At 58.6% G+C, this 19,348-nt stretch overlaps 5 protein-coding genes across 5 annotated transcripts; all 5 read right to left on the reverse strand.

Moving 5' to 3' along the window:
- On the reverse strand, nt 1–1,689 carry CGGC5_v014602 (ATPase WRNIP1-like protein; the record flags this gene model as incomplete). The annotated part of the gene is made up of 1 exon (XM_032029470.1): nt 1–1,689. One exon carries the CDS (start codon nt 1,687–1,689, stop codon nt 1–3), a length of 1,689 nt encoding a protein of 562 aa, XP_031891130.1.
- Nucleotides 1,690–2,454: 765 nt separating this feature from the next.
- Nucleotides 2,455–3,256, reverse strand: ISA1 (Iron-sulfur assembly protein 1; the record flags this gene model as incomplete). Its single annotated transcript, XM_032029471.1, has 2 exons — nt 2,455–2,492; nt 2,575–3,256. 2 exons carry the CDS (start codon nt 3,254–3,256, stop codon nt 2,455–2,457), a joined length of 720 nt encoding a protein of 239 aa, XP_031891131.1.
- A 980-nt stretch (nt 3,257–4,236) lies between these two features.
- On the reverse strand, nt 4,237–6,591 carry armh3 (Armadillo-like helical domain-containing protein 3; the record flags this gene model as incomplete). The annotated part of the gene is made up of 5 exons (XM_032029472.1): nt 4,237–5,218; nt 5,276–5,613; nt 5,669–5,935; nt 6,000–6,203; nt 6,508–6,591. The coding sequence occupies 5 exons, from the start codon at nt 6,589–6,591 to the stop codon at nt 4,237–4,239; spliced, it is 1,875 nt and encodes a 624-aa protein (XP_031891132.1).
- A 1,209-nt stretch (nt 6,592–7,800) lies between these two features.
- CGGC5_v014605 (uncharacterized protein) lies at nt 7,801–12,369 on the reverse strand (the record flags this gene model as incomplete). The annotated part of the gene is made up of 1 exon (XM_032029473.2): nt 7,801–12,369. The coding sequence occupies one exon, from the start codon at nt 12,367–12,369 to the stop codon at nt 7,801–7,803; it is 4,569 nt and encodes a 1,522-aa protein (XP_031891133.2).
- Nucleotides 12,370–17,877: 5,508 nt separating this feature from the next.
- CGGC5_v014606 (uncharacterized protein) lies at nt 17,878–18,158 on the reverse strand (the record flags this gene model as incomplete). The annotated part of the gene is made up of 2 exons (XM_066153123.1): nt 17,878–18,036; nt 18,102–18,158. 2 exons carry the CDS (start codon nt 18,156–18,158, stop codon nt 17,878–17,880), a joined length of 216 nt encoding a protein of 71 aa, XP_066007548.1.
- Between the last annotated feature and the right edge of the window lie 1,190 nt (nt 18,159–19,348).

A 19,348-nucleotide genomic window follows, 5' to 3' on the forward strand; every position in this document is an offset into this window, starting at 1 on the left:
TCAAATCTCCGTCTCCATCTCCAAGTCCGGATCAACCTCCGTTCCCAAATCCCTATCCTCCAAGAACCTTCTCCCCAGCAGCTCCTCAGGCAGATACTCCTGCCTCACCCGTCCCTCCCTATAATTCGGCGGGTACTTATACTCCGCCCCGTACCCCATCTCCCTCATCAACCGCGTCGGCGCGTTCCTCAAATGCAACGGCACAGGCAAGGCCGCCACCCCGGGCTCCCTCAGCGCCGCGTACGCATTGTTCAACCCTCGATACGCCCTCGTGCTCTTCGGCGCAAGGCTCAGCGCCACCGCGCAGTGCGCCAGCGGTATCCTCGCCTCGGGCATGCCAATCTGCTGCGCGGCAGTATACGCCGCCGTCGCGAGCGGTAGCAACGTGTTATCCGCGAGCCCGACGTCCTCCGACGCGATCACGACCATGCGCCGCGCCACGAACAGCGGGTCCTCGCCCGACTGCAGCATCCGCGCGAGGTAGTACAGCGCCGCGTCCGGGTCGTTCCCCCGCACCGCCTTGTGGAACGCCGAGATGGTGTCGTAGTGCTGGTCGCCCGCGCGGTCGTACACCAGCGTCTTGGTCAGCGACGCCTTGATGTCCTCCTTCGTGATCCCCGGCCGGTTGCATATCGACAGCGCGAGCTCAAGCAGGTTCAGCGCCGTGCGTGCGTCGCCGTCCGCGAAGGCCGCGAGGTAGGTCACCAGCTCCGCGTCGATCAGCGGACTCGGCACACCTCCCCCCTTCGCATTCTCCTCCTCGATCGCCCGCATTAGGATCCCCGCCACGTCCTCCCGCGTCAGCTTGCTCAGCGTGAACGTCCGGCACCGCGAGAGCAGCGCCGCCTGCACCCTGAAACTCGGGTTCTCCGTCGTGGCGCCGATGAGCGTGATCGTGCCGGACTCGACGGGGTGCAGGAACACGTCCTGCTGCGCCTTGGAGAAGCGGTGGATCTCGTCGCAGAAGATGATGGTCTTGCGCCCCGTGAGCGCGCGCTCGTTGGCTGCCTCGGAAAAGTACTTCTTGCACTCGCCCACGCCGGAGCTCGTCGCGTTGAGCTCGATGAAGCGCGACCCGACGCTGTGCGCGATGCACCGCGCGATCGTCGTCTTGCCCGTCCCGGACCCGCCCCAGAGGATCATGCTCGGCACGCGGTCCGACTCGATCAGGCTGCGCAGCACGCCGTTCGGGCCGACCAGGTCCTGGCCGCAGACCTCGTCGAGCGTCTTGGGGCGCATGCGTTCGGCGAGGGGTGCGGCTCGCGCCGTCTTGGTGCGCTTCGTGGCCGGGCCCGTCTCCGGGGGCGCCATTTCCTTGTCGTCCTGCTCCGCGACTACTGTGCTGCCGCCAAAGGAGGGGGAAGGTACGGCGCCCGGGCCGTCGTCGAAGCTGCGCTTCACGCCTGCGGTGCGTGTAATGCCGCCGTTCGCGTTGGCGGGGGTGGTGAGGACTTTGGTCGGGGGAGCATGGCGTTTGGCGGCTGGGGTTGAGAAGAAGCTCGACGCGGGGCGTTTGGCCTGGGAGGCGGAGGGAAGGGTCGTCTGCGTGCCGTTGGGAGCTTGACTCGCTGTCGGGGAGGTGGTACGGTCGGGGTTGAAGATGTGGGAGACACAGCCGGAGTCGATGTGGGAGTTGATGAGGGTCTCCTTGACTGGCTTGTTGCAGATGGGGCAGTCTACGGCTGCCATTTTGATGGAGCTACTGCGGTTCGATGCATGCGACGACGGGGAAGTAATTGGATTGGTGATTGGTGAAGTGAGCGTGGTGTCGCGGCAACGAATGTGGTCGGTTATTTCTTGGAGGTGCAGATGGCCAAACGAGTGGAAGTAAGTGGAAGACGCGCTCTGGGGAATTTTCCCTATGACGCGCCTTAATGGAGTTGCAGCTGTGGGAGCTCTCGCAAATTCTAGTGGGGCCGGCACGCCTCGCTCCGCAACAGCCGACTGTGACCCGCCGGGACCCTGGGCAGGTGCCAGGTGCCTTGTCGCTCAGAGCCGGCTGTTCTTTTGGAAGGTGTGGGGAGGATGGATCGGCGCCGGCACTCGGATTCGGAGATACACTGTGCCATCCGTCTGCCCGCCCCCGATGGGACGAACGCCCCGGGAATGATCTCATCGAAGGGGGGAATGGAACCGATACACCGCCACTACTGCCTAGACAATTGCCTGCCAGCGAAGATGTTGTGAGAAAATAGTTGATTCTCGCCCAGACTCGCGGTCCAGGTCTTTCTCATAGGTATCATTACACCTAGTAAACGCCTCCCAATGCCGTCCAGTGACCTCAGGTCCCAATTTGATGTTCTGATCGAACGTGATGTACACGACGTTGCAGCATATGTACAATGCCAATGCCGTCCACCGACTCGTCTCTTGTCTATGGAAAAAGACCGCGGCGCTGAATGAATTGTGTATCCCATGCAGCAAATCTACATTGCCCCCCAGCCATTACGCTCATCATACCATGAACGACTCGCCGCAGCCGCATTGCTCCTCTGTGCATCTTCGTCAGCCAATGCTCATTCGCCTCCTTCCCCGGCCAGAGCCCAAGGAAACGCATCAAAGGGTGTTACTCACTGATGTTCGGGTTCTTAAACACAAACCTCTGGCTCAACTTGTCCTCGACCCAGTCCATCTCGCTGCCGATGATGCTGAACAGCGCCTTGCTGTCAATCAGCACCTTGACGCCGTCCTGCACCACCTCCTCGTCGAAGCTGCCCGGCTTCTCCACGAACTCGAGGTGGTACGCCAGCCCCGAGCACCCGCGGTTCCGCACGCCGACCTTGATCAGCTTCGGCTCCGGCTGGTCCAGCAGCGCGCGCAGCTGCTCCACCGCCGCGGGCGTCAGCTTCATCGCCGCCTTGCGCGCGCGCAGCTTCGACCGCGGGCGGGTCGGCTTCGTCGCGGCCGTCGTGGTCTTTGCGGCTGATGTTGGTGTTGGCTCGGCTGTGGAGGGCTTTGTGGATGTCGTTGATGACTGGGTAGAAGACTGCTGCTGCTGCTGCGATGTGGCGAGCTGCGAAATCTTGGGCGGCCTCGTCTCGTTGACCTTCGGGAGGGGATCCGGCTGCGCGATCGAGCCCTCTGCGCCGTCGGCACGCGGTGGTGGCGGGGGCGTGGTGTTGGGGTAGAGAGGGTAGGACTGGAAGGACGGGCTGCCGTAGGCTCGGCGGCCGGCGACGCAGGGCGAGTAGGCGCATTGCATCGCGGTGCAGGAGCGGCGGATCGCCAGGCGGGTGAGTATCCTTGGGGCGTTCATCGTGGGAATCTGTATTGGGGGTTGGGTGGGTGGGTAGGTTGGTTTGTTTGCGCAAATAACCTGTTCTGGCGGTCTGCTTTTGTTTCGGCGGTCCCAGCAATTGAGGGTTGCTCGTGGGGAGATGTCGAAGGGTAGTGTTATTAGGAAAGGTCGAGAGGAATAGTCCGACGGCAACGGAAAGTTGGTGGTTTGTTTGTAAGGTCGGAGGTTTTTTGCTCGGTTGGTCGGGTTGGGGGGACTCGACTCCAATGAGTTTGCGGATCAAAAGTGTGGCTGCACTCGGAGCAGAGCAGAGCAGAAGCTGGGGCCCGGGAAGGGGTCAGTTGACAGGATTTGGCTGTGGCCCCGTGGCGCGGCTATGACATGGCCACTGCGCTGCCGGGAATTCTCGAGCTCTCAGCCAATCAGAGGTCGGTAATTTGTCAACGGTGGGTGGATATGACAAAGCAAGCCTCACAGCATGTTGGATGACTCTTTGCTCATCGTCCCTTCCTGTGGCGTTACCTCTCTCTTAGGTAAGACGACACAGCAAGGATATGCAATGAAGGGCCGACGGTAATTTGACACCTTGAGGGCTTGAGGTGCATTATTCATGGATTCCGTTCATGCTGCAATAAATCGAATGATGTTTTGGAATGAGACCATTGGCATTAGGTTTGCTCGGAAAGTCAAAAGTCGCTTCGGCTACATTCTCGGCAGCAACCGAGCAGGAAGACGTGGGGGTCGATGAACCGCCAGAGACATCAGCCGCCATTCGTGGTCATCTAATCCTCAAAAGAAGCCGTTAGCAATGGCTAGCATCCAGGACACCATGAGCATTGGCTAACACGTATCCGCTCGCATCGTATGGCTTCACAACATGACGAAAATCACCCATCAATATCAATTGTATGAGCAATATGGGATGGAACACCATCAATTAGACTATCCATCATATCAATCATCATTACAAATTCATACAATCTACCCTCCAACCCTCATCATGACCGCTCAACCATCCCCTTCACACCCCCCACCGCCGCCCTCGCCATCTTCTTCAACAAACTCCTCTCGTCCGCCTCCCGATACCGCTCCCACGTATCCAGTCCCTCCTTCGCCTGTATACTCAGCGTCTCGTACCCCTGCTTAATCACCTCCGTCACCTCCACGCTCGTCAGGTTCGCCTTCTTGCGCCCGCCCTCCAGCAGCTCCTTGTAGTGCGTGCTCACACTAATCAGCGTGTCGATCGAGTTGCTCTGCCTCTTCCCCAGCGCGTAGCTCTCCTTGAACTTGCCCAGCACGTCCCCCGTCTCGACGACCTTGTAGAACAAATCGTCATACGCCGCCGCGCCGGGCAGGAACGCCTCGCCCGCCGACAGCGACAGCGCGAGCAGGTTCACCACGTTGTCCACCAGCAGGTCCACCTGCGCGAGGTCCTTCAAGTCCGCGACGTACGTCGTCAGGAACCGCACCAAATTCAGCAGCGCGCGGAACAGGTCCGCCCAGTGGTACGCGAGCCGCGTGCGGCTGCGGCTCAGGTAGGACACGACGCGCAGCATGATGCCCACGCACAGCGTGTACAGCCCGACGTCGAGCCGGCGGCGCAGGTTGTGCGTGATGCCGTCGACCATGGTGTCCAGCACCGCCGTCGCGAGGATGCGCTCGCCGCGGACGAGCGGTAGGTACGGCTGGCGCTGACGGCACAGGCGCACGGCGGTCTTGCTCTCGTCGCTGCAGATGCGCTTGCAGAGCACCGGGTCCTCGATCAGCAGGCGGAACACCATGAGGTTGAGGTGCGAGTAGTGCGTCGTGCGCTCCGAGAGGTGCGCGTGCTGGAGGAGGTAGGAGGTGAGCGAGGTGAAGGCGGCGAGGGGCTGCTCGGCGCCCTTTTCGGCGGGGAGCGTGGCGAGGTTGAAGCAGAAGAGCTTGTTGGCGTGCGTGAAGTCGTAGGTGGCTAGTAGTACGGCGGCTTCTTCCCCTGGTCTGTGATCGTGCGTTAGTAAGCGTGAGTTTGCGTGTGGTGTTGTTGTGTATACTCACAAGTTCGTGAACATGGTCCTCATCGTCTCGGCGTCGTATACGGGCTTCTTCTCCGGCTTCGGCCCCCTGGCGACGACACCCAGCCCCATCATCCGCAACGTGCCGTTCAGCGTCCACCCCTCGGGCAGGTCCTCCTGCACGTCCACGTACTGCGTCCTCAAGCTCTGGCACGTCTCGCCCACGCACCTGATGATCTTCCGTATCGTCGCTTCGTTGACGAAATCGTTGAGGCGCATCTGGTACGGGTTCTGGAACTCAAACTTGTTGTAGTTGGCGAGCAGGCCGAGAAGGGTAAAGGGGTAGAGGATACGTTGTGTCGAGTCCGCGTCTTGGATGAACTGGTCTCCCGTCAGTTTTCTCGGCTCTCTAGACTCTCTTGCATAAGGAGTTTACCTTCATGACCGCGGGAAACAGGTCCCTTTGAATGAAATACGTCAACAGACTCGTCTGGTACGCCCCGGCAGTAACAGCCAGCACCACCTCAACCGCCTTCTGCCTCAGCTCCAAGCTCTTCCCGCTCCGTATAATCAGATCCAGCGCGCCGACGAAGTCCGTAAAGACGGTGTCGACGTGGTCGATCCCCGCCAGCACGTTGATGATGTCCGAACTGGGATGCGCATACTTTTTCGAAAGCGCCGAACACAGGAATATACTCAGTGTCTGCCATCGTCAGCCCCTCTACTGCCCAAACTCCCACCGCCTGTCACCAGAGAAAGAAACTCACATCAAGCGCATGCAAATCCGCAACCCCCTGCCCGCTCTTCACAGCGCCCACCGCCCTCGCGAACAGCTCCCTCGTCTGCTCCTCGAGCGCAAGCATGTCCGCAGGCCCGAGGCCGTCCAGTATCCGCCGCAGCGCCGCGCGGTCCGGCCTCAGCAGGAAGAACTCGCGCCAGAAGCCTTCGGTCCGGTCATCGTCTTCGTCGTCCTTGAAAAGCTCGCCATGTTAGCCCGTCTCGAGGTTTCGGCTTCGTCGGGAAGGGGTTGGGAAGACGTCGGATTGGCGGATGGGTTGTGTCAAATCGCAAGAGAAGGAGGGCAACCTCCTAAGCCGGTCACCTAGGCCGCATCGCGAGCTTCAAACCCGCCCGCGGTGGAAGCTCCGGATCGCAAGACCCTCCCCCGTCGCGCAAAGGAAGAACCAAAAAGAGAAAGACGCACCTATCCACGCCTGCCCGTTAGCCGCAATCCCCAATCGCAAATGCGCATTCCCTCCCCAGACAGTCACGAACCTTGAACAACCCCTCATACAGCTCGACAACCTTAGGCTTAAACACCTCGGGCGGAGGCTGCCTCGTCAGCGGTGATGCTTCCATTCCCGCGCAGCGCAGCACCCTATTCCTCGTTTCCAAGTCCGTTCGCTTTTCCAGTTCCGTTCGGCGGGTATTCGATATCGCAGGCAGTCCAGGAAAACCACAAAAGATTACAATTGCATTAGAAGAAAAGATCGGAAGGCACAGGAAGGAGCAAACGTTGACTGCTGGTTGAACAGTCTTCGGTCCGGACGCGCCAGCAAGCTATCTTGGGCACGATACGATACGATACGCGGTCCGATAAAAAAAAAAAGATAAAGGCTCCCTTCCACCCCAGAAGGGTGTTGCTGCGTAGCTCAGGGGTGGGTGCATTACAGTGTCTCGTGTCTCTCACACTGTCCTTTTCCCCAATCAATCACATATACGCTACAGTGCCATCTCCAGAACTCAACGGTATATTACGACACAGCGCATGCCCAGACCCCCAAAACCACAAAGCTAGGCACGGATAGCTGGCTGCCTCCAAGAAAAGATCGGGACACATGTCCCAGCCCGTCGCGCCGTTTCAAGCACATCGCAATTCCCCGGCACCAACCACCCCCTCCCCCTTGAACGAAGACCAGCAGCGTAGGGCTGACGGGACCCAAGAAACAATTCGCATCAAGCCAAAAACGAAACGTGCAGATTTACCTCCTGAACAACCCAGTGTCACCCTCAACGTCCCGTTGAACCAGAAGAAACCCGCAGGAGCTTCCTTCCGCCAAGCCGAGGTATGTAATAGCACAGAGCTGCTATTATTATCATAGCGGGCCGATGGTCAGGGGTGCAAAGTGATCTCGGCTTTCCTACCCGGACCGCCGCCCTCACGATGATCGCAATGTGACTCTCTTCTCTGTACACGACTTCAATATCACAATCTCACCACTGGGACAATATGCTGAACGAGAAAGTCAACCCTCGCAAGGGCTCTGTGTATATCTAAACACCCAAGAAAACCACCATCGCTAGCTGCATCCCCGCCCAATGCAATCATTAAAACTGATAGTTATATGCAATGGGTGTCACCCAGGACCCCCTCCCTTCCCTTTCCCATCTCCAATGCTTGCTTTACAAGTCCCTGAATACAAAAGAAACAATTTCCAACGCCCCTCGCAATGCCATTGTGTGTGTCTTCTATGTACAGACCGTCCAAGACCACCGGATTATAGTGTATGGGTAAGTAAAGTCGGAGACTCGGTAGGTCTTTTTGTAATTCTGTCCACGGCCAGGCGGCTAGTACATGATACTCTGCCGCCAGCGCTCAATGGACTGCGGTTGTCCGGGCTGCATTTGCATTTGCATCTGCTGCATCTGCATCGGCGTCATTTGCTGCTGCTGCATGCCCATGTTCATCGCCATAGGCTGTGCCTGCATCTGCATGCCCATTCCGCCGCCATACGGGTTCATCTGCATGTTGTTCATGTTCATGCCCATGCCGTTCATGTTGTTCATCCCGCCCATGGCACCCGCACCGCCCATGCCTCCCGCGGTGTAACTGCCGTAGCCAGAGGCGATCGCCGGTTTGTTAGCCATCTGGGTCATGCCAGCCTGGCCAATCAAGCCACCATATGCAGGCTGCTGCTGTTGTTGCGGCATTTGCAGGGGCGCACCGTAACTGCTGAAAGCCATACTGGACCGGTTCCAGCCGGGTGCCATGTTGACACCGGCGCCGGCGTTGGAAGACTGGACGTTGTCGATGAGACCGCTGACGCGCCTGCTGCCGGCGGTACCTCCGTTGCCGTCGTTGAACTTGCCGTTCATGTACCCGCCAGTTGGCGCCAGAGCCTTGGGCTTGTCGAGGCTGGTCGGCATCTGCGCACGCACGGCAGCCATCTTGGCCTCCGCCGCCCGAACCTTTCGCTCCTCCTCTTGGAGCCTCGCCTGCTCCTTCAAGGCCGGGTTCTCGTGGTGGATACCTGGGTGGCTGCCGAGAACATCTGCCAGACTATGTTGCTTGCGCAGCGGCGGCGCTTCAGGCTGGTTGATGCCGAGCCCGCCACCGAGGCCGCCACCCAGGGTCATCTCACGCTCTCGCGCCTCCCGCTCAGCCTGTAGTCTCTTCCGACGCTGACCAAGAGTCTCTTCTTCAGGAGGCACCTCCTTCTCCTTGCCCTTGTCCTCGTCCTTCTTCTCCTCAGGCTCGCCGAACTGAGTGAGGATCTCGGCAGAGAAAGCGCGACTGACAGGGCGGGCCTTGGGCAGGTTGTTGTGATCGGCCTCGTCCTTGGCCCGGAGACGACGCATGCGTTCGCCCAGAGTCTCACCAGGCTCATCATCTTCCGACTCCTCTTGAGGCCTCACGCGCTCAGAAGAGGGCATGTGGTTGAGGCGAAGTTGGCTCAAACCAGCATTGAGAGTCATGGCACTCCTTTGTGGCCTGAGGGTTCTTGGTGGTTCAGGCTGTCCGGTAAGACGAGCGCGACGAGAGCTCAAAGGCTCGTTCTCCTCCCTCTCACGCTGCTCCATCAGACCTAGAGGGCGGTTGACATCTGCGACGACACCCTGGTTGGCGTACAAGACACCCAAAGGCACCTCGTCATCGTCAGAGTCCTCCTTTTCGTCGTTGGCGCCATCCTCCCAGGCAAGCGCAATCTTCTTCTTCTCACGATGCCTCTTCTGCGCCTCGGCGACGGCGTCGAGTTCGAGGAGCGTGGAGTGCATGCCGCCGGCCAGTGCGCTGTTCGGCATCTGCGTGCGCAGTTTTTGGTTGTACTTTCGCAGCTGCAGCTCGGCGAGCAGCGTCGTCGGAGGTCCGTCGAGAACATGAGCAAACTCGTCCTCTTCCTCTTCTTCAGACTGTTCACCAGACTTCTTCGACTCGGCGTCCACGTTCTCAGACAAAGCCTTGCCCTCATCGTCCTGAGCCATGGAGTTGGCCCTAGACGTATCAGCAGACTTCTTGCCGAAAGGCAGGATGCCCTTCTTCTTCTTCTGCGACGCGGCAATGTGCTCTTCGGGTAGCAGCGCCCCGGGCGCGGCAGACTTGCGACGGTTCTTCTTGCCATCAGGACCGTACACCTCAGAGCCGAGCTTGCCGGCGAAAGCGTGGTCCGTGAAGGCGCTGACGGGAGCATTCGCGGAGGCGTCGAGAATGCTGTCCAGAGTAGCCATGGCCGAGCCATCCTTCATCTCAATTTGCGGTGTCGTAGATGGTAGGTCAAAGAAGGCGCTGGCACGCAGCTGCGGTGGCAGATCTGCAGCCCTAGGCATCTTGGACTTGCGGCGCTGCGTCGGCGGAGGCGCCATGGGCATCTCCTCCTGTTCACCAGCCAGCAGTCCATCCCTTTGCTCGGCAGGCACGTGAGAGTCGACGCCAGCAGTAGACTCCTTGATCGAAGTGCCACCAGATCTCTGGCCGTCAATGTCCTCGCCCAGCGTCGTGGCGCCATGCCCGGCAAGCGGGTCGGGTAGCCACATCTTGGACTCTCTCACAGCAGGGGCCTCCGGGTCTTGAGGCAGGTACTCGGCCTTGCCAAACCCAGGGTGTCCCATAGCCTGCAAGACCTTGGAGTGTCTCGCGTTCCGGACATTGGTCTTGGGCTTTCTGGACAGCTTGGGGGGCAGGTTGAGCATCGCCGGCACGCGGGCAGGGTAGTACAGCATCTCCTGCCCAGTGAGCTCGTCAAAGTACGATTGCGGCCTGACCTGGGTAGCCTTGGGGGGACGAGGCATGGGCCGCGGTTGGGGTTCAAACGGCGGCTCAGTGATGTCGGACATCGGCATGGTCTTGGGCTGCGGCGGCGGCATGTCATTGTACTCGCCATCGCTCTGCTCACGAGAATCCCAACCGCCGCGCTCGGAGTACTGGTCTGGTTGGCAGTGCACGCCGTCAAAGTCATCGAAGGCGTTCTTGTGGTCAAAGGTGGCCGTCGATCTGGGTGTCGCTGGCCTGTCCTCAGAGTGTCTTCCGTTGTCACCACCAAAGTCCAATCCCAAGCCTGACTGCTCCTGGTCCAGGTGCCCGCCGACGTTGTACGAGCTGCTATCGCCGTTCTCTTCGTAATGTGTATTCGGCCGTCGGATAGTGGCATCATCGTCAGCCAACGGCGCCCGATCAGCATCATCAAGCGCCCGCTGCGTCAAAGCAACAGGCTCTGACTCTGCAATCTCAGCCAGAGAGGGCTTTCCAGACATGCCCGATCGCGCGCTCCGCGTGGACCCCTTGCCGGGGCCGTGACGCGACATGACGGCGTCGACGTCAATCTCTGGCCTCCCGCTCGCCGAGTTCTTGGACCCGGAGCGCAGGCGGCCGGTGAGGGAGTGGTTGGGCGACATGACGTAGCCGCTGGGGGAGTAGCCGCCGTGGCGGGCGGCGTTGTTGAGCTCGACGATGGAGGCGACGGGAGGGATGACGCGCAGGGGGCCGGGCTGGGCGGCGGCGTCGTCGATCGGGGACTGGGATGCGGCGACGGAGGCGGCGAGGATGGAGGAGCGGCGGGAGTCGGAGCGTTTCAGTTCCCCATGCAGGTCGCGGATGGCGTCCTCGATGGAGCTGGTCATGGACAGGCGCTCGGCCGTCTTCTCGAGGGCGGCGACGTTGCCGACGTAGGCGCCGGAGCGGCAGTTGAGATCGGGGACGGGGTGTTTGAGGATGAAGGTGTTGGAGTCGGAGGTCGTACGGACGATTGGTTTGGGGACGGGTTGGACGATGTTGGAACCCGAGGAGGAGTGGTGGTGACGGTAGCGGCTGGGTGACTGGTGTTGCTGTTGCTGCTGCTGCTGCTGCTGCTGCTGCTGCTGCTGCAAGCTGTCCTGGATCTGGGAGATGAGGCTGCTGTTGGATCGCAGGGACGAGGTGGAGATTTGGCGGGTAAAGGCAGCTGGGGCGGAGAGAGCCGACGCAGCGGAGGCAGCTGAAAGCGGGCTCGTGATGGAACTCGTATTCGGGGCGGTCGTGTTGATGTTGATGTTATTATTGTCGCCGATATTTTTTGTTCGCAGGGCCAGGGGGGCGATGTGCTGGACAGGAGGAGAAGAAATGGAAGAATTCGACTGGCGGAGCGACCGCGGTGGTGACTGGGGTTGGGCCTGCTGGGACTGGGATTTAGGGGAGAATTGATGGAAGGCGGCGCTGGGGCTGCTGCTGCTAGAGTTCGTGTTGGTGGTAGCGGCGGTACAGGTGTCTGTAGCGGCACTGCTGCCCCTGGCCACCTGCAGCGGATCGAGGGACAGCGGCGTCGACCCGGCATAGCGCTGGCGCGGGTTCATACGCGAGATTGCCTCCTGTTGGTCGTCCAACTCTGTTTCTCCCTCTCCCTGTTTCTCTCCCTCTGCTGCTGCTGCTGTTCCCCTACCGAGGCCAACATTCCTGGCCATTTCCTGTTCCTGTTCCTGTTCCTGGCGCTGTCCCTGGCCGGGTTGGCGGGGACTTTGCATCGTTACATCCAGCTCGCGTGCACCCGAGACATGTTCTTCCTTCTCTGGCGACATTGCCAGCGCCGCTACAGCATCCGCTGCTGACGATGCTGACGCAGGCGCATGTGGTGCTCGCATGGTCGATTCCGCCCCGTCGTCGCTCAAACTCATACCTGATTCTGTCGTCGTTGTCGCGTTGGACGGCACCCCCTTTCCAGAAGTGGGCTGTAATGTCGTCGACTGCTGCTTATCAGGACTCGGGCTGTCGCTCTTCCAGTTCGTCGTACTGTTGATGCTGCCGCTGAAATCTCGATCGGGAAACAGGTCGCTGTCCATCGACAAAGGCGTAAAACTCGTCTCGGCAAGCGACAAGAAGTTGAGGGGGCTCGGGGTCGCGGTGACGGGAGATATACTTGGCCGCGACGACGACGACGCCGACACGGACATGGCCGCTGCGAACGAGGATGCCCCCGTCGTCTCTTTTGTGTTTGTGTCATCTCTGCTGGCAGCTGCCACTCCTGATCCTGCTGCGGCCGTGTCCGATCCTGCGGAGGAGGTCGAGGACCTGCGGACCGACGTGTAAGTCGCCATCTGAAATTGTGTTTCCCTTCCGGGGGTGGGTTTGCTTGGTGTCGCAAAAGCGCCCCTCGAGGGACCGTACGGTCGGTGCAATCAAGCGGCCTGGGGGCGTGTGTGGCGGCACTCGTTCGGATTGCTGCTGCCAGGATTCGGGAAGGACGGTTTAGTTCTGGGGGGTTTGCGTGCGGTATGCGGGTTTGCGACTCTGGCGATGGGTGCAAGTTCAGACGGCGTTTCCGACTTGCGGTCCCTGCGTGCGACGGATGGATGGTGCTGTGCTCGAGCTTCACACCTTGTTTTTCGTCGTGTTGGTGGTGTTGTTCCCGTGGTACTCGGTGCGCTGGGCAAAAACTGGGTTTGCTATTCTCGTATTCCGTTTGCTCCTATTTTTTTTCTTTTTCCGTTGCTGCTGTCGTCCCGTCCGCCCGTTTGGCAATTCGCATCTGCTTCGATTCCCCTCGTGTCCGAAATAGGCGGTAGACCTCTTCTCTTCTACTTGGCGCTGTCTGTCGGTAGGTCGGTGCGCCGCTGTTCTTCAGCTGCAGGGTCGGGAGCTGTGACGTAGGCCGCGAAACAGGTAGGATTGCCGGCGAGGGCCTCGTGGTAGCATCCGCGCGGTGTGTAAGCTGTACCTCAGGCGGGGGGTGTGAGTGTGCGGTTTCGACTATGGCTTTCCTCCGAACAACAGACGAAGGAGCGACAGAAACAAAACCACGAAACAAAAGCTCAGTCGAAAAAGTGCTATCTGCAACGCCTGCGCCTCCGTGAAGGAAGTGACAGAGGGAGAAAGATTGGAGGTCGAGTCGTGATATATCCTAAAGCAAGAAAAAGCACAACTAAACGGGGGGCGTGTGTGGTAGCGTGGTGGGTGGGTGGATGGGTGTGCAGATAATTAGGTGAGCTGGACAGACATCGGACAGCGGGTGATGAGGGACAAGGTTGTGAATGAAATGGAGATAGCGCATGCGGGTTGAGCAGACGCCGTCCAACAAGGCCTGGCCCAGCTTCGAACACCACCTACACTGCGGCGCCAGCTCAGGTTGGATGGAGATCGTGGACCATCTGCAGAACCCCCAGTCAGAGCAGAGAGAGAGACAGCTGGACGTGGAATCAACAGACACCACGTCGTCTGCTTTTACTCGCAACCTACAAGCCCACCGGCACTGACCAGGTAGGCGTGTGTGCTCTGTCCCGCCGCCAGAGATAAGCTCCTCGCAAGGTCGCAACACAAGATACGGATACAGAGAACGGGCTAAACTTGGGACGATCCCGCCAGGGTACCAAACGAAAAGGAAAAGAAAGGGAGCATGGGAGGGGGGGGGGGCATATACGGATGTAATGTCACTACCACCTCGATCAAAGGAGATAGACATGCCACCACCCCCCAAAAGACAAGGGACCTGACACGCAAAAACGCAGAATAGGGAAACAGAGAGAGATAGAGAGAGAGTTACGCACCGAGAGACAGAAAGCCCGGTTGCTGCTGCTGCGTCAGAAAACGTGTCGATGTAACTGCCACCCCACAGGGCGCACTCGAAGCAACAAAGAGGCCGTCAAAAGTAAACACGCCCAGATGCCGCTGCTGCTCACTGCCGCAAGAGCTAGACTCGATAGACGCCGGAGACGGCGTGGGTGGTGCGGGCCAGCTTTCCTTTCAAATACGAGTCCCCTTTGGGCCGTCCGTCGGGTCGGTCAGTCAAGTCGGCGGTGGATCCGGTCGTGTGTGTCTTCGTTCGTGCCGTTCCTTGTTCCTTGTTCCTCCTTCTTTCTTGCGCGGGCGAGTAGCGGCAGACTAGTATGTAAGCGCACCCGGCCTGGCTTTGTGGAGAGAGAGAGAGGTGGATGAGATGGGATGGAGAGATGGAGGAAAGGAGTAAGAAGGCAAGCAGAATGGGCCTTTTCCCAAATATCGAGGAGGGAACGATGAAAGGGGAAAAGATGGCAGCAAATGCCAGATAGATGAAAGACCAGCCAAACTAAAACGAAACTCGAGACGTTGACAGGTGCGCGGCAACAAGCCTGTCCCCTGGACGGTTCGTCGTCGTGTGGGGGGGGGGGGGGGGGGGGGGGGGGGGGAGGGGAGGCAGATAGACGATGGGGCGCACCCGGGAAACGTGTGCGTGTGCGCGTGTGTGTCGTCTGGAGATGATGTCGGCGTCGGGGGTGTGGTAGACCGCAGTTCCTGGGATGTGGACCGGTCCCAAGAGGAGGAGGATGCCGTCGAGTAATAACAACAAATGGCCCTCTCGAGTGCTCCGTAAGTTGCCTCCTTCGGCGCAAGGAAACCTCGGATCGTGATCAGTCAGTCAGTCAGTCAGTCCCCCCTCTCTTCCCTCCACTTTCTCTAGGTAAGGTATCGTCTAATAAGCTGCTCTGCTGGACGGGTCTACAATTCTCTCGCCGCAGCCTCCATCTCCTCGGGTGCCCGGTTCCTCGCAAGCAGCAGCGGTAGATATCTCGACAAGATAGCAGAGGATGTTTTGGTACCATCCAACATCAACACACAATCTCCCATCAAAAGCCACCGCCGCCGAAGAAAAAGAAAAGACACACAAACTCTCTTCAGAAAAACACTCAGCGTCTATCCCGTTATCGTCAGGGCCGGCTTGTTTGCTCGGCGTCCTATCCTGCCGCAGGGGTAAGAAAAAACAAAACCGCCAAAAAGAAAAAACCAGCGTCCGAAAAACTGGGTTCAGAGTGTGACTGCGGCCCCGTAAGGTACCGTAAGGATGATGCAGTTCCTTCGGGCCCCAGAAATTAACTCAGGGGTTTGTAGCAGAACGGGAACGGCAAAGCAGCGAGAAAAGAAAATAAAAGGCCAGAGGAGGATCCGTATCGTATGCGACAGTGACGTTTTCCGTTTTGCCCCGTTGCCGTGCTCCGGGTCTGCCTCCGTGGCGGTGTTCGCGTGGTGCGCGCGGAGATTGAACGGAGTTGTAAGAGTCAGGTGGAAAGGCTATTCAAATGAGAGAGACACAACAAGAGATGTTGTTTCTCACGTCAGGTATCGCGGGGGATGTTGAAGAGATTGGCCTCGTCGTCGTACGCAGCAGCCAGCAGAAGGAAAAAGGTTGCGACTAATATCACAATTAGACAACACCCATCCTCGTTGTCTGCCTTAGTCTTGTCAGAAATCCCCCCCGAGATCACAAGACCGAGCTCCCGCAAATCCTGCACTACCCCAGCCCACCACCACCACCATCGAAGAAAGAGAGAGAGACGCCATCCCAACTCACACTCCAGTCAGAGAGCGACAGACACCAAAACGCAAGCCAAAGCCACGCCGCCCGCCCATTTACCCGTCAGAACCGCATTGGACCCCAGACGCCAACTTACCTTACACAAACCCAAACCCACGGTGACGCTCCCAAGCTCCATTCTAGCCCTCTCGCCTCCAACCAGCGCAAGTCCACTGCTCTGGCTCTCACCGACCACCCTCCATCTCACGCTCGAACCGGCTCACCCCAAGACTCGGTCGCCAACAGACCCAAACGCATGCAACCACTCACACGCCATCCTCCAAAGCCAAGTCGGTTCGTCCGCGCAGTCTATCCCCATCTCGGAGGGCCTTGGCTTACACCAGAACAAAAGCTTTGGAGCAGAGAAGAACGCAGCCGGCAACGGCACAAGAAAGAAAGGGCACTCCACACACAAGAGACATGTGGCCGTGGGGCCGTCAGCGCCGTGTCTCACTCATCCTCCATCTCCATATCTCTCTCACTCACACATCATCATCATCATCCATCATCCAACCATGCGGCGTCTCTGGACCAGAAAACTCCCCGTCTCACCTTTCTCCGCAGAACCCGGCTCCTCCATCTCGCCCGAGCCTCACGCGACACACCAAGGCCCGGCTCTTCTTTCCCATCCTAGCGCCGTCTGTCTATATGTTGTAGTCCCAAGCTGAATATGCCGCCAAAAGTGACGAAGCCAATCCCGTCCGGATATCCAGTTCCCCAAAATTCCTAATCGTCTAGTTAGTAGCTACATCGTTAGTGCCCGTCCATCCCATCCAAGGTGCATGAAAACCCACATCTCGACCCGAACGAAGAAGAAAAATAAAAACCGCTACCCAACATAAAAGTGGATGGAAAAGTTCCAATAGAACCTCCCACCTATCGTCATAACGCAGCAACCACCGCGAAACTCGGTGTTCCTGTCATCAAAATCCCCACCGATTAAACCGGGGCGCGCAAAGGGAAACCCTCCCCAATTACCTTAAGCTTGAATCGTCTCGCGCTCGCTCGGTCCTCGTGCCTCCACCGAGAGGTGAAAAATATCCCGAAAGCTCGCTCACCTTACACCGCTGCGCCGGGTTTCCCGTGAAGAAGCGCCGTTTGAGTAATTCCAGGTGACGATGAATCTCGATGCAGGCCAGTCAGTCAGTGCCAGCGGAACCACAACCCCCTCGCCCCCATGTCCATAGTCAAAGCCCATCGTCGAAAGGAAATACCACCTCGGAATCCAAATCGCCCCAGCGCAGTGGACGATCCGGACAACCTGCAGCCAACCAGCAAAACAAAATGGCAAGCAAAAAGCCAACACCGCCGCCTGGCCCGAACCACCCTCGCTGGCGCCAGCCAACACGACGTCGCAGCCGCACCGTCGCGTGGCTTCTACGCCTCCCCTCTCCACGACGACGCCGCAGCCCCCAAGAAACACAACCCAATAAGCGCCCAAGAAGCAGATGAAGAGCCACAGAACAGTGGCGCACCATCCAGCGCGGTGAACTCCCTCCCCCGGGTCGTCTTCGTTCGGAGAACACGGCACTTTACGATGCCCCCCCCTCCAACCGACCCTCCCAAGAAAACCATCATCTCAGAAAAACAAGTTTTTGAACAAACCCCATCTCCCCCAACGCGGATTCCAGACCGGTCTTCGGGAGACCCATTGGCTCTAACAGAAAAGCCGCCGGCGGCCCTTTTCTGCTGCTCCAATCACGAGCCGATATCCCTGCTGGTCCCAATTACCAACATCTCGATTCGCCAGCAGCCAAGCGGCGTTCTTAGCCATGTGCCTTCGGCAACGGCACGCTCCTCAAGCATTGGCACCTCCTGTCAAACCACAAATCTCCATCAGCCCTTCGCTAAACCTCTCGCGTCTTCCTAATCAGGCCAGCGCGTTTTGAAGCAAACCCCAGACAGACGCAAAATGACGACATGCGCCGCCGCCGAGTGTCTCCTCGTCGGACGTGCTCCGGGGCTAGCAGTCCGGGACAAGCGCTCTATCGCCAACCTCGCCGTGTTGTCGCCCGTGATAGCTACCTCGGCCATCATCACATTCTACACCGCTGGCAGTCTGTGCAGAGAAGGGCCGCGTCTAGTCGCAGTCTGTGCCCTCGGCGCCTCTTCTTGGTGACTGCTGATCCTTCTTTCCCTATCCGCAAGCTTCATCCTTCAGAAGATCCAAACCGCTTGGGAAGTGCTGCTGTCTTGATCCCGGGTACGAGTGGATCGCAAATCTCTCGGATCCGAGTCGTGTCGAACCCAGCAACCAGCCCGCCGTGGCTGCGATTTTAAAGTTGATGACATTTTCCTGTTCAAGCTTTTTGAGTTAAATTCACCTTTCCCCATGGGTTCATGTCATTCGGGAAAACTGACTCGCCAACCGGAACCGCGAAGTGCAAGCCTAACCGCGCGATTGCGTTCATCTCGCATCCAGTCTTTTCCCGCAGACTTCTGCCACCCGTTTTATCGCGTGGCCGTTAACGGCGGGAGGCAGGCTGCAGGACCAGCAAATACACACCGACAGCCACGTCGCGCAAAAGCCCGTGCTCGCAGATAATCCAGCCTCGAACAAGCCACCCAGAGATAAGCGACGAGATTCACGGCTCCTCGCTTGGTTTTGGGGGCTGGACCCAAGCTGGAGACAAACCTGGGCGAACATCTGCAGGATCGCACGGGAAATCAGCCACACCAAACCCAGATCCCGGCGTGGGCTCTGTGATGACACTGGGGTTGCGTTGCTCCAGCCAATATCACACACATCCCGCGCTGGCAAAAACAAAAGAAATCAGAAAGGGATCCTTGACCAGTGCCTCATTTCGGCGTTGATAACGTTTTTCGCTGCACGATGTGAGCGGCGAGCTTCATTTCCCGTACGCCGTCTGGTCACAATTGATAATCTCTCATCACGCGCCGATGCGGCGGCGCGGGGGGGACACCCACTTCATGTCTTTCCGAGATGAGGCTTGACGCGTTGTGTGGCGATAAGCAGCCGCCGAGAGAAAGATTCGTAGAATTTCCTTTTTTGCATCTCACATGCGTGCGTCGGCGCATTGTCGAACCCGCCGATAGCTGCAGGCGTGCAATTTCCAACGGTGCTGCATGTTCTTGCTCATGCTGTCTCAAATGAGGTGACATTCAAGATAAGATACTGCAAGGCGCGCGGCGGGCGTCATTGTCCTCGTGCGTCGCGACGATTACTTGCTTTTGCAAGCTTATCCGCAAAAAGTCGCCGCCAATTTCTTGAAGCTGCGTTGAATCTTACTTCATGTCCCGAGAGTCAATAGACGATGTTCGCCAGGATGCTTATCTTTAGGGAATGCTGCTGTTGCAATCCGTGTCGTCCGCAGCCCTGTCCAGTGAAACCTCGGGTGGTAGCCTCGTATGGTCACAATCAACATATTGTCCGAATACGCCCTGTTTTGGTAGCAGCCGGTGCTGGCTCAGAAGATCAACTTCCAATCAACAACATGCAATCCGTCTGAGATCAAATACATGCCCAAGGTGTCGTCAGTTGATGAAGCTGGCTTCACGACCATGTGTGGTACTTGCTCGTCTCTTTGCTCAACCCCGGGGTCGTGCCAGGAGGGATAGGTTGAATGCCACGGTGACGACAATGTTGC

The sequence above is a fragment of the Colletotrichum fructicola genome, assembly GCF_000319635.2.
Source record: "Colletotrichum fructicola Nara gc5 chromosome Unknown KSG_Nara_v1_contig09, whole genome shotgun sequence".
NCBI classification, from domain to species: Eukaryota; Fungi; Ascomycota; class Sordariomycetes; order Glomerellales; family Glomerellaceae; genus Colletotrichum; species Colletotrichum fructicola.